General features: G+C 40.5%; 1 protein-coding gene across 1 annotated transcript; it reads right to left on the bottom strand.

Moving 5' to 3' along the window:
* Window positions 1-397: 397 nt before the first annotated feature.
* On the bottom strand, window positions 398-13,469 carry LOC310776757 (myosin-6-like). The gene is made up of 39 exons (XM_083636929.1): window positions 13,337-13,469; window positions 13,181-13,221; window positions 12,355-12,579; window positions 11,779-11,922; window positions 11,535-11,695; window positions 11,417-11,440; window positions 11,209-11,317; window positions 10,885-10,977; window positions 10,685-10,748; window positions 10,487-10,585; window positions 9,887-9,990; window positions 9,665-9,803; window positions 9,467-9,585; window positions 8,956-9,105; window positions 8,622-8,792; window positions 8,189-8,498; window positions 8,027-8,094; window positions 7,639-7,844; window positions 6,960-7,083; window positions 6,701-6,837; window positions 6,364-6,619; window positions 6,007-6,249; window positions 5,740-5,916; window positions 5,451-5,596; window positions 5,281-5,371; window positions 4,815-5,204; window positions 4,604-4,730; window positions 4,160-4,278; window positions 3,874-4,070; window positions 2,932-3,115; window positions 2,670-2,835; window positions 2,444-2,568; window positions 2,026-2,334; window positions 1,722-1,925; window positions 1,311-1,607; window positions 1,079-1,183; window positions 862-957; window positions 636-770; window positions 398-475 (listed from the first exon to the last, which is right to left on the bottom strand). Exons 3-39 carry the CDS (start codon window positions 12,553-12,555, stop codon window positions 455-457), a joined length of 5,811 nt encoding a protein of 1,936 aa, XP_083493055.1. The 5' UTR covers window positions 12,556-12,579; window positions 13,181-13,221; window positions 13,337-13,469; the 3' UTR covers window positions 398-454.
* Between the last annotated feature and the right edge of the window lie 299 nt (window positions 13,470-13,768).

Genomic DNA, 13,768 nt, shown 5'->3' with positions numbered 1-13,768 from the left:
TTAGCATTTACATTTTGACACATGAATATGTTATTTCGCTTTATACACGTAATGTATTTCAGGCGTGATTTTTCATAATGTATAGAGGTATACAAGGAGTATGTGTCTTCACCCGATAGCTTGTTTGTCTGTATGTCTGTCAACAGAATATCTCAAAAACAGATAGGGGCCAATTGATTAGATTTTGGTGGTGATCTGGATCAGGAATGTATTAGCTAGATATTGTATGGATAAACATTCCACAAACTGTGTGCAGAACTCAAGCTTTTGTATGATAATGTGTAAGGTTGCAGCCAGCCAGCCTTGCTAAAGAGTAATTGCCGGAGAAAATCAAACACAACTCGCAGAGATTTGAGACACTCCACACTTTATTCTGTTTTAGTTTGAAGAAGAATGAAGGGAAAACTACTTCACTAGAGTTAGTATGGGTTATTCAGAATCCCATTTGAGGGCTTCACTCTTCATCTGCACCTTTCTGAAAGAAAGAAAAAGAAAGAAATATTCAAATACATTTGTTTCATTACATTCAATATTTTACAGTATTTTATCTGATGTGACTGATCAGGTCTTCAAAAATATTAATAATTCACATTACCATTTTTGTGAATCAAAAATGGCAGGAAATCTCAACGTACCTTGGAGCCAGAGTCACGAGTCTTGGCTCTCATCTTGTTGACCTGAGACTCGGCAATGTCAGCCCTCTCTTCCGCCTCATCCAGCTCATGTTGGATTTTACGGAACTTTCCCAGATTGGAGTTGGCTTGTTCCTCCTGTGAAATCATTGAATATTGCTTAATTACTTAAAAAGTGAGGGAACATACCTTAAATGCACATACAATATCAGCAAACACCTCTACTTACAGCCTCATCTGAAGTTCTCTTGTAAGATTTGACCTTCAGCTGCAGTTTGTCTACCAGATCCTGGAGACGGGCCAAATTCTTGCGGTCCTCCTCAGTCTGGAATTGAATGAGAGTCATACATTGCTTTCACAATTCACAGAGGATACTCTATGTATTGGAACATTGAGTGTAAATATATGAATATATCTGATAGGTATGTGTTAGTATATGAATATACCTGATAGGTGAGCTCCTTGATGCGTCGTTCATATTTACGGACTCCTTTCACAGCATCACTGCCCTTCCTTTGCTCACTTTCTACTTCCACTTCCAGCTCCCTCACCTATAAAAAGGAGTGCATGTTCACTTCTTCACTCTGAGTCTATTCCCCCATGTGGATAGTAATGTTGTTTCAAACTTAATAATCACCACCACTGTTAATCTGAGGACAGTGAATTTTAGTCACTTACCCTGGACTCAAGCTTCTGGATCTGTTTCTTGCCACCTTTCATAGCAATTTGCTCAGCTTCATCCAGACGATGCTGCAGGTCCTTGATGGTTTGTTCCATGTTCTTCTTCATTCGCTCCAGGTGAGCACTGGTGTCCTGCTCCTTCTTCAGTTCCTCTGCCATCATGGCAGCATCAGTAATGGCCTTCTTGGCCTTCTCCTCAGCATTTCTACACTCCTGCACAGCTTCTTCCACTTCATTCTGAAGCTGGGATGAGTCACCCTCAAGCTTTTTCTTCTGGTTCAGCAGGCTGGTGTTCTATAAGAATACAAACAAATACTGCTGTCATGCTTAAAGAAATGGAAAGTGTATCAAACATATTTCAGTTGAGTATGTTCATAAATAACACCTACCACCACTTATCAGTTTTACCTGAGAATGGAGCAGCTGAACCCTCTCACTGATATCCAGCAGTTCCTGCTCAGCCAGTTTACGACCTCTCTCCGTCTGCTCCACCAGAGATCTCAGCTCATCAAGTTCAGCCTGCATCAGATTGTTGCGTCTCTCCACAATGGCAACGTTCTCCTTCAGATCATCATTGCCACGGAGTGCATCATCCAGCTGCAGCTGGGAGTCCTGTAGACAATACATTTCATTTGTGCTGTTGGACAACACCGTATTATTTACATCATCCAATAGAAGTATAAATAGACTCATTTTATGTATTAAATGTTACCTTGAGATGCGCATGGAGACCCTTTAACTGCTTCTGAGCCTCTGCTGCCTGCCTGTTGGCCTGGCTGAGCTGGATCTCCATCTCATTGAGATCACCTTCCATCTTCTTCTTCAGCCTCAGAGCTTCATTCCTGCTGCGAGTCTCCGCCTCCAGGGAGGTTTGCAGAGTGTCCACCGCTCTCTGCTGGTTACGCTTGAACTGATCCATCTCCTCATCCTTCTCAGCCAGTTTGCGTTCAATCTCAGCCTTAACCTGGTTGAACTCCAGCTGAGCTCTAAGGATTTTGCTCTCTTCATGCTCAAGTGAACCCTGTTAGAAGTGAGATCAAATTCTGTTTATGTTTGTGCATAAACGATTTTAAAGTGAAGAAATATTGACATTTACATAGCTATTCATAAACCTATATGTCTAGTCTCACCTCAGCTTCCTCCAGAGCAGATTGTATCTCAGTCTTCTCCTGGTCCAGCTGTTTACGAACCTTCTCCAGCTCATGAATACTCTTTCCTCCCTCACCAAGTTGCTCAGTCAGGTCAGAAATTTCCTCTATTACCCAAAGACAAACCAAACAAACCAAAGATAATTGAGTAGAAGTTGACAGGACCATTCACTTGAAATTCAAATTAACGCATTAATAATATTCAGACCTTGGAGGTTCTTGTTCTCTCTCTTCGTGGTCTCGAGATGATCCAGAGACTCTTCATAAGAGTTCTTGAGTTTGAAGAGCTCAGTGCTGAGAGACCTAGCTTCTTTCTGAGCACCTTCCAGCTCAGTCTGGGACTCTTCATACTTCTGCTTCCACTCAGCCAGGACCTACAGAATATACAGTTACCACCAAAAAGTTGAAATACTTTCTTGTTTCATAGCCAATGATAGAAACACTGGTTTCAATAAGTTCTACTATGATACCTTGTCAAAGTTTCTTTGCTTCTTGTCCAGTACTGCAGCAGCAGCATTAGATCGCTCCACATCCACCATAAGATCTTCAATTTCATTCTGGAGTCTGTGTTTAGTTTTCTCCAGGGAGGAACATTTAGCATTAGTAGCTTCCACAGCTTCCTCTGCATCCTGCAGACGCTGGGCTAGCTTCTTCCTGTTTGATACAGAAGAAAGAAGCACCACATTTTTGGTTAAAGTTATGTCATTACTGAAGAGTCAAGAAAAAGAGTATACCTGACTCAAAATACAACATATCTTGCAGCTGCGATGCATTATGGAATATTGAGGCTCCTGTGGGTGGAAATATTGCTACCACTTCTAAGGATTTCTCCCTGCACATCGGTGCAAAATCATAAGTCTAGAAAGAGCCATTTCTCTTTAATTCTGTGGGACTGACACCAAAACCTAGCTTCATTAGCTGGGCTGGGAATATCTCGACATGATGTCACATCGTCTACGTTTGTCGAGGACCAAACATCAAGAACTCAAAGGGCCGTCATGCTGCATCATTCATGTTGCGCACCTATCTAATTATCATTAGCAAGCTAACCTGAAACAGAGTAACAATGTTGAAAATAAAATTTTACAATTGTAAGTTAGTGATAGCTCTGCCCTCGCTTGAAGAAGCGGATGAGGAGCACATTCAGTGTGGAGGATGTCATCGAAATGAACCTTACACTGGAAAAACAGATACATGTTCATTCCTCCTGCCACTGCTATTTGTTGTTCTGTCTGACATTGCAACAGCTACAGTTGAGACATGTTCAACTTGGAGTATCGAGGTCCAAAATGTGAGTGCTTTGAAGGGGGGAAAGGCACAGGCATATTCAAGGCTATGTGATCTCATATTGTATCTTGTATCTAGTTGATAAGCCATGCTTATACTTTCAAGCAGAAGATACAAGTTCTTACTTTGCTTCTTCAAGTTCTTCAGTTCTCTGGATGGCATCAGTTTCATACTTAGTTCTCCACTGAGCCACCTCAGAGTTTGCCTTGGACATGCTGCGTTGCAGCTCAGCCTTGGCCTCCTGCTCCTCCTCATACTGCTCCCTCAGCAGATCACAGTCATGGCGAGAAGACTGTACTGCATGGGCAAGTGCATTCTTGGCCTGTTGGCATGAAAAAAAATAACATAATTTTCCAATGTGCTAGACAACTGATACAACTGAATTTTGGGGACCATATAGCAATGTAATACCTTGACTTCCTCCTCCAGTTGTCTCTTCAGGTCCTCAACCTGCTGAGTGTATGACTGCTTCCCTCTGGTCAGCTGTGATACAAGGGAGTCCTTCTCCTCCAGCTGCCTGAAAAGCTCGCCTGTTGAAGATGTTCTTTTTTATTTGCATTGTTTTAGCAAAATGTGTCCATCCTTCTTAGTCTTGCAGACATCAGCCAATTTGCTGCAGAAGTTCTCCTAGCATTTAACAATATGACTGAGCACTTCAAGATTACCAGGAGGATTTTCACATACAGATTACTTTCTCTACTTTTGGTACTTGTCCAGCTTTACTTTAGCCTTTTTTAGTTCAACCTTCAGCAAAAAGGATTAATCTGCATTAATAAGATTTGACCATGCAGTACCATGATTTGCCCAATCATGGTACCGCTAATTTTTATTGATTGACACTTTTCATTATCATACCATTCTCGGTTTGAAGCTTTGCTTTGTGCATAGTGAAATCATTGATGACACGTTGCCCTTCCTCAGCTTTTGTTCTGTATTCAGTCATCTGGTCTTCCAGAGTACGGGACATTTTTTCCAAGTTTGTCTAAAATCAAGATATCATAGTTATTATAGGGACAGATTTATATATGTATTGCTTAATTATACATAATCCAAAGTTTGTACATACCTTGGACTTGACAATGTGCTCCATGTTGGAGACCACATCATCAAGCTCCAGTCTGAGCTCACTCTTCTCTTTCTCCAGCTTCTGTTTGACCCTCTGAAGATTGTCAATCTGCTCTCCCAGGTCAGCCACACTGTCTGCATTCTTCTTTCTAAGAGTAGCAGTAGTGGCCTCATGTTGCAAAGTGGCCTCTTCAAGGTCTCTGCGCACCTTCTGGAACTCAGCCTCCCTCTTCTTGTTCATCTCAATCTGGGAAGCAGTGGCTCCACCAGCCTCCTCCAGTCGCTCGCTGATCTCCTCCAGCTCTCTGGACAAGTCTGCCCTCTGTTTCTCCACCTTGGCTCGGGCAGCTCTCTCTGCCTCCAGCTCTTCTTCAAGCTCTTCAATACGAGCCTGAACATATGATTAAATTCAGTATCTACTTTGATTCTGACAACAACAAAAAACACTCTTTTAAAACTAAAATTACCTGAAGCTCCTTTAGTTTCTTCTGGAGCTGAGCACTCATGGCCTGTTCATCCTCAATCTTGCTGTTGAGCTGGCCAATCTCAAAGTCTTTCCTGGAGAATGTGCAACATTTAGATTTTATGATCAGGTAGAGGTAGAAGGTGAATGAGAGGGTATAGAGGTTATTCTTACTTCTTATTTTTCTCTTCCATTTGCTGCTTGTCATTTTCTAGATCCATTACGCTTTCCTGGGACAACTTTAAGTCTCCTTCCAGTTTTCTCTTTGCTCTCTCAAGGTCCATCCTAACCTTCTTCTCTTGTTCTAGTGATCCCTCAAGCTACACAAATAGAAAACCACTTCATCAACCACATTTACTGTTTGTTTTTGAAAGGTGCTATATAAATAAAGTTATTAAAGTTATTATTTACTATACATTATAGGCTCAGAATTCAAACTGTGTCAAATCAATGGAATACTCACATCATCAACCTGCTGCTCCAGCTTGGCTTTTGCCTTGGTCAGAGTGTTGACTTTGTCCTCCTCACTCTGTAGGTCATCCAGTGTTTGCTGGTGAGCCTCCTGAAGAGCTTTCTTCTCCTTGGTCAACTTGGCAATGATTTCATCCAATGCTGCCATTTCCTCAGTTAGGTTTTTAACCTTAATAATTACAAGGTCAATATACCTCAGTCAGTTGGAGATTATTTATTTTTTAATCAACATTAGTTAAAAAGAAAACTCATACAATACCTTATTCTCAGTAGCATGCTTCTCCTTCTCCACCTTAGCCAGACTGAGCTCCAGATCATCAATATCCTTCTTGAGCTCTGAACACTCATCCTCCAGCTTCCTCTTCTTAGCAGTCAGCTCTGCATTCATTTCCTCCTCATCTTCCAGTCTCTCCGTCAGCTCTTTGGATTTTGCCTCAAGCTGGATCTTGCTCTTGATCAGACCCTCACAGCGCTCTTCAGCATCTGAGAGACTGTCTTGCTCCTGGTTAAAGAGTGGTTTGATTGTTATTTATATAATATGTAGTGAATAGTATAAAAACTACTAACTTTATGTAAGAGCAAAACATTCAAATTATGTGAAATCAATGTAACTCACGGTTTGGACTTGGAGTTGCAGGTCATTCTTCTCTTGGAGAAGAGAGACCATTTTTTCTTCCAACTCCTTCTTGCGGGCTTCTGTTTTCGCATAAACCTCCTTTAGCTTCAGGAATTCTTCCTTCATGTTTGCCATCTCCTTCTCAGTTTCAGCTGATACCAGCAGAGGCTTGATCTTAAAGAACATCTTCATCCAGGGCCAATTCTTGACACCCATGAAGGCACGCACGTTCCACTGGATGACCATTAAAGCGTCCCTGTGAATGATAATTTGTGATGTTTTTGTTTGATCTCTCAATCTTTAAATATTTAATATTTATCAATAACAATATTCAAACCTGCGCTCAACAATTTTCTGGAACTCAAGTCTGGCAAGCAATCCTCTGGCTCTTGACTGAATTCCAGTGATGATTAGAGTGAGACGATCATCTCTCATCTCCTCAAGAACACCCAGGAGACCAGCTTTGAAGAACACCTAAACATGAATTGTAAATTGAAATGTTGTAGAAATATAAGGTCATTGCTGACTGTATTGCTGAGTACTGAATACTGTATTCTTGGTGAAAGGGTTTATTGCCTTTTTGTTACAGAGCTAACCTTTGTGTGTCCAAATCTATACTGTTCATGGTCAATGTCCAGTGAGCCCAGGAGTTTCTCTGCTCCCTTCCTGTTGTCAATGAACTGTCCCTCTGGGATAGCACTGGGATTGAGGATACGATACCTGAAATGAATGGCAGATGTTAAGAGATATGTTAATACTGATGTTGATGTTGAAATCTTATTGGTGGTCTCGTATAGACACACTTTCCGATTTCGATATAAGTTTATATATATATATATATATACAAGTCTTTTTTTGCAAGTCCAAGTCAAGTCTCAAGTCCCTATCGATGAGCGTTCTATCATCTGCTGCATGCCATCCAGTCTGCTTAGAACACTGCATAGCTAAAACTAAGGAATTCAAAGCATGTACTGTATTATCCTCAGTCCTTATCTATTAGAATACAGTAGCAGCAATGATTAGAGATGACATTAGTAGACATTTCCTTAATGTTAATGCACCAAAAAAAACAAAAAATAAAATAAAGACAAATTAAGATTGTTCACAAGTCTCAAACCTTCAAGTCCAAGTCAAGTCTCAAGTCACTGTGTGTGTGACTTAAGTGCGACTCAAGTCCAAGTCTCAAGTCCAAGTCCCCATCTCTCCCCATATATATATATATATATATATATATATATATATATATATATATATACATACACACAGAATATATACCTTTGTTTGAAGTCACCATACTGGACTCTGTTAGGGAAGCCCTTTCTGCAGATCCTGATGCCTTCCAGCACACCATTGCAACGCAGTTGGTGCATGACTAGAGGATTCTCCATGGCACCAGGAGTCTTGGTTTCATTGGGGATGAGGCAGCGCACAAAGTGGGGATGAGTTTGCTTCAGGGTGCTCATGAGCTTGTTCAAATTTTCCTAGGGAAGCAACAATGTTGGGAAAGAAGACATTAGGACACATAGGCCTACCTACATCATAATTTGGGGGGGGGGGGGGGGACTATCTTAAACAAATAATGTTGCAGATCAAAATGTATACTTAAGCTATTTGTAATGTGACATGCATAACAGATTTGATTTTCAATGTACAGTAAATTCACCCTGTGCAATGCAGACACAGTCTGGAAGGAGGACCCCTTCTTCTTTTTGCCTCCGCCACCAGCATCCGCTAAGTTAAATAAAGAATAGACTCTGTGTTACCAAAATCATCTTGAATATTTAATATGCCCTTTATCTGTTTGCTGAGACAAACTGTTGCATACCTGCGTCTGCACCAGCATAGCCAGCAAACAGCGTGGCCAACAACTTCAGTGATGACTTCTGGTAGAGTCCGACCACAGTCTCATTGAGAGGATCCTTGTTCTTCACCAGCCAGTTACCAATGTTGTAATCAACAGTGCCAGCATAGTGAACCAGGGAGAAATGAGCCTCCGGTCTCCCCTTGATCATTCTTGGCTTCTGGAAGTTGGGATTTTTACCCAGATGGTTGTCATACAGTTTTGCCTTAAATGTTGCATCACTGGCTTTGGGGAACATGCACTCCTCTTCAAGGATGGACATGATACCCATGGGCTACAGGAAGGAAGGATTTAGAATTGAATTAACTATTCAGTCATGTAAACTTATCACAGATAAGAGCTTGCTTTTGTTACATAAATTCATTGCCTCTTAAATCAAAGTTTACACCACACCAACCTTCTCAATGAGTTCAATGCAGGCAGCCAAGTCCATGCCAAAGTCAATGAACTCCCAGACAATGCCCTCTTTCTTATATTCCTCTTGCTCCAGCACAAACATGTGGTGGTTGAAGAACTGTTGCAGCTTCTCATTCGTAAAGTTGATGCAGAGTTGCTCAAAGGTGTTGAACTGCAAGAGGTCAAAGTCAATTCATATTTCAGACCGATCTGCAGACTCTATTGTGTGGTGACAGGATTCTACTGTCTGATTAAACTTCAGCTTAAAACAAAGTTTCCATTTCATTATCATCATTCATGTTGGCACATGCAACCCTTCACTTTTGAGTACTCACATCAAAGATTTCAAATCCAGCAATGTCCAGCACACCAATGAAGTACTGTCGGGCATTCTTTGTATCCAATTGATTGTTGATTCTCACCACCATCCACAGGAACATTTTCTCATACACTGACTTGGACAGTGCACCAACGGCATAGTACACCTAGACAGAGGAGATTGTTTGAAGAATATTCTCAACCAGAAATCTCTTAATAATAATAATAATAAAATAAAATGGTGCTGGGCCAGCAGGCCCCACTGGCGTCATAAGATGGGAAATCAGGACACTCACTCACTCACTCACTCACTCACTCATGGATGTTTAGTGAGTTTAGTGGGAAAAGGGATAGGAAGGTGGTAGAGAGACGGGATTGGAGGGGTGGATAGGGGAAGTGGCTAGGGGGATATGGGTGGTTGGAGCGGGCGTGCTGCCATAAAGCTGAATGGCCACACCACTGCGCCGGTGGCTTAAACGTTTGCACATGTCTCTTTTCATGACAGCTCATGGTTCATGACTCGCTCACCTGATTTACAGTCTGACCTTTGGTAACCCACTCGTTTCCTACTTTGACCCTTGGGTTACACAGGCCCTTAATCAGGTCAGCGGAGTTCAGGCACATGAGGTATGAAGCTTTGTCGAGATCTGAAAAGGCAGTGTTTGGTTAGGCACATTCTTGCAGCACGGTATGTTTGATGTTGAAAGGAGATCAACTTTGACTGACCCTCAGTGCCATCGGACTCTGCCTGCTCCTCCCTCTGCTTATTCTTGAACTTCATGTTGCCGTGGTGCATGATGGCACCAACCATCTTGTAAATACCCATCTTCTCCTCTTGGGTGAAGCCCAGCACATCAAAGGCATCCTGAAGCAAAATGTAATATGCTAGTGTTAGCTAAGAGATGGTAGAAGAGGTTTCATTGTTAGGACATTAAGTATTGCACTCACATCAGTGGCAGTTAGCTCGTCACCATCATCTATAGAAGCTACAGTTGTCTGTCCTTGGGAAATGTACTGGTAGTCATAGGGGTTGGTGGTGATTAGCATCATCTCTGTAAAGCAATACATTTTATTCCCGTTAAGACGTTTTCAGGCTTTCTTCAAATATTCGAGTAGTTGTGAAGAAACAATTGCAATTACCACAAACTGACAGTGAATCTCAGTAAATATGCATTTAAATGATATGAAAACGTATATATGTTTTTGAATGATGTTATAATAACGTCATTCATTTTAGTAAATAATAATACAAAAAGTTATACAATCTTAAGAGTTGGGATCCAGATTAATCATTAATGGAACTTAAATCTGTTCATTGCAATTTGTACCTTTCAGTCTTTCTCAAATGTATAAAGTATGATTAATTTCCCCTTTTCTCATGTCATAAAAAGTAGCTTTTCAGATTCTTTAGATACTCCCCAGTACATGGCTTACTGTACAGTATAGAACATTGTCTTCTCATTATGACTTAACATAAAAAGCACTTTTAGGCACATTTAGCTCACTTTATGTATTTTTCTAAAGTGATCACTGGTCTATACTACTAACCCAGCAGTTCTGGTTTCCTTTGAGACAGGATCTGGTAGAAGATGTGGTAGTCTCTCTCAGCTTTCAGTTGAAAAGTGACACGAGACTTTTCCAGTAGATCTACCCAGAATAAAAGATGATCAATATATCTCATTTTATATGATTTTATAGACTCAGTGGTATAGTTAATACAGAGCTTATTGCCCATTCTTAACTTACAAGTTTCAACGTCAGCAGATGACAGCTTCCCACTAACTCCAAAATGAATTCGGATGAATTTACCCTTTAGACATTTTTTGGGGGGGGGAGGAAGGGAGGAGAACAGACGTTTGTTGACAGATGAACACAATCATCATTACTTTATCACATTACATTATAAAATATACATACAATGTGTCCACAAGCAAAAGTTAACTCACAAATCTAGAGGAGTTGTCATTTCTGATTGTCTTGGCATTTCCAAAAGCCTCCAGAGCAGGGTTGGCCTGGATGATTTGATCCTCCAAGGTTCCCTAGATATAAACATACATGACAAGTTGAACATAGGTTTGAGTTATTCATAGTATTCTGTTGCATCATCACACGGCCATCTTGGTAGGACAATAACAGGTGATTGTAATCAATTAACAGGTGATAATCAAATTACAAAAACATTGTGTGTATTGTAAAGTGCCATATTGGTGGGAAATGTGACATGGGAATACTATGGATGTGTACTTATTTGCACAACTGTTTTGTACTACCTTTTTATCGTCCTTTTTATCATCCTTTTTTCCAGAAACAGCTGCAATGCTGGCAAAGTACTGGATGACTCTCTTGGTGTTCACAGTCTTTCCAGCACCAGATTCTCCACTAGATAGGTCAATACGTTATTAAAAATTCTGTATATTGACATGCCTGTGTACATTTTAATGAAATTACAGTTAGTGAATTGTTATTGATGTAACTTACGTGATCAAGACTGACTGATTTTCTCTGTCTGTTGTGAGGAAAACAGGAAATGAGTGATTATTTGCAGACACACAGTATTTCTAGTATAATCTTATGTGACAACATGAAAAGAATATACTTTCCAGACAACATGTACTGGTAGGCGTTGTCAGAGATGGAGAAGATGTGAGGAGGAGCTTCACTCCTCTTCTTGCCTCTGTAGGCATTGACCACTGACTGATCGTACACTGGCAGCCACTTGTAGGGGTTGACAGTCACACAGAACAGCCCTGAGTAGGTCTGTAGAGGAAGTTATCACAAGTCTTTTTCATTGGACTCATTAATACAGTGGAAAGATCTGCAGATTGGTCATCACTACTCACGTAGATCATCCATGCTGCGTAACGCTCTTTGAGGTTAAACAGCACAGCAGGCTCATGGAGGAAGGTGAACATCGCCATGTCCTCAATTTTATCGTACTTTGGCGGGTTCTGGGGATTTATTTCAGACTCCTTCACAGTCACTGTCTGATGATTTAAAAAGCAGAGAATTTTGTGATTTAATTAACCAATCATCAACTAATGAATCATCAAGAAGATGCAACCCTCTCTCAGCCTCATCTAAGGATTTCTTTGCCCATTTTTCATCTTTTAGTTGAAAACAGTACAAACATACTGTGTTAGTAGTTAAACTCAAACATTAAGTTGTATAAACATAGTTGTATAAGTCATTCTCTAAAACATTTTTTTTAATGTAATTTGTGTTTCCTATTCAGTGCCAGTATAGTGTTCAGAATAGTGAGCCTGTTTTTGGTTCCAAACACTCCCAAACAAGGCTGAAAAGGTTTGAAGTAATAAGTCATATCAAGGTTAAAAAAAAAAAAAAAAAAAATCCCAAAGGAGCTACTGTATATGTCAATATGGGGATATGTTACTTTTTATGTTGTACAGGAAACATACCTTTCCGTCATAAGTTTCAACGGTAGCGTGAGCCCCATCTCTGGCCTGTATCCTGGCCTTGACATACTCCACCTCAGGGTCAGGTACAAAGCACTCTTTCTTCATGTCAAACGGGCGGGTCTGGGCCTCCAAACGCTCCATGTCTGATTTTCTCAGAAACACGGCAGCAGCCCCGAACTCTGCCATCAGGGCGTCCCCCATCTCTACGGTTGTAGAGAGGTTTACCTGAGAATATTTGACAGAGATATTTAGCCTAAACACCAGAATGCTAAATAGCATCTCATACAATCCCAATTTCTTAAACAATGTCCCCTGCTATAAAAACACAGTATCCTAGAAACAAGTTGGTAAGATATTCAAATTGAAACTAGTTTGGTAATATGGTAATATATAAAAGCATAGTAGCCAAACCTATAATAAAAAATGGTTGCCATATTCAGAGTGACTAGTTAACAGGTATTGAATGTGCCTGCCTGCTTTTTTTTCTTTCTTTTTTGGTATGGAGATGCTGTGTTGAAAATGCAACTGATATGAATATGAAAATCCATGCAAGTCTCTGTTTAATCGATTAGTTATTTCTTATTCATTTGGCCACTTTGCTGCAGTACTGGGGGGGGAGGCTTTTGTAAAGAACAAAGAAATAACAAGGTCCTGCAGCAGCAGTACCTTGGAAAGCCAGCAGTAAAGTAGTCAAATTGAATGAGTAACAACTGTAGCAGCCCTAAAACTCATTAGAAAAAGCCTTTGAGATGATTATTACTGAATAATCATTGAAATTACATTTAAAGAATAAGACAAAAAAACTTAATTAATAGCAACATCTTACCTGATTATGATAACTGTTGGGATGGAGTGAAAGGCTCCCTACTGAGAATTGAACAAATATACTTATTAATTTATTGAACTGCTTATCTGTTACACATCTGCGGTACTAAGGCAAGGCTGTGTTACTGTAGCAATCTAATGAAAGCTGTGATCCTACCTTCAGGCTGCCTGGTGTCCGATAGAGTGGTGTTGTCTTCTTACCCTGCTTCCCTCTTTATATAAGGTTCTGCTGACCCATACATGGACAAAGGACATGAGATTAAACATATGATTAGAAAGGGATCCGAACAATAGAGAGGTGTGGGCATGATAGACCTATGAGATCTGTTGTTGCAGTAGGGAAGAGGAGGGGGTGACAAAGGCTAGGCATTTATGGCATCATCCAGTGTTGCATCTCCTGATTTGGAGCTTAAAAGCTCATCGGTTATTTACATGAGATGCTGATGGAAATTAGATATTGATGCTTGTTACCTTCTTTCTGTGTCAGTGCTGGGCTTCCATCTTGTACTGTAGGAAAGTCACAATGTACTACTAATGTATATTCAAGGACTAAAATGACATGTTGAGCTTTACATTGTTGGTTAAACAA

The sequence above is a fragment of the Poromitra crassiceps genome (assembly GCF_964638095.1).
Source record: "Poromitra crassiceps genome assembly, chromosome: 5".
NCBI classification, from domain to species: Eukaryota; Metazoa; Chordata; class Actinopteri; order Beryciformes; family Melamphaidae; genus Poromitra; species Poromitra crassiceps.
Note: the sequence above shows the minus strand (reverse complement) of the source record. Positions and strands in the feature narration are given on the sequence as shown.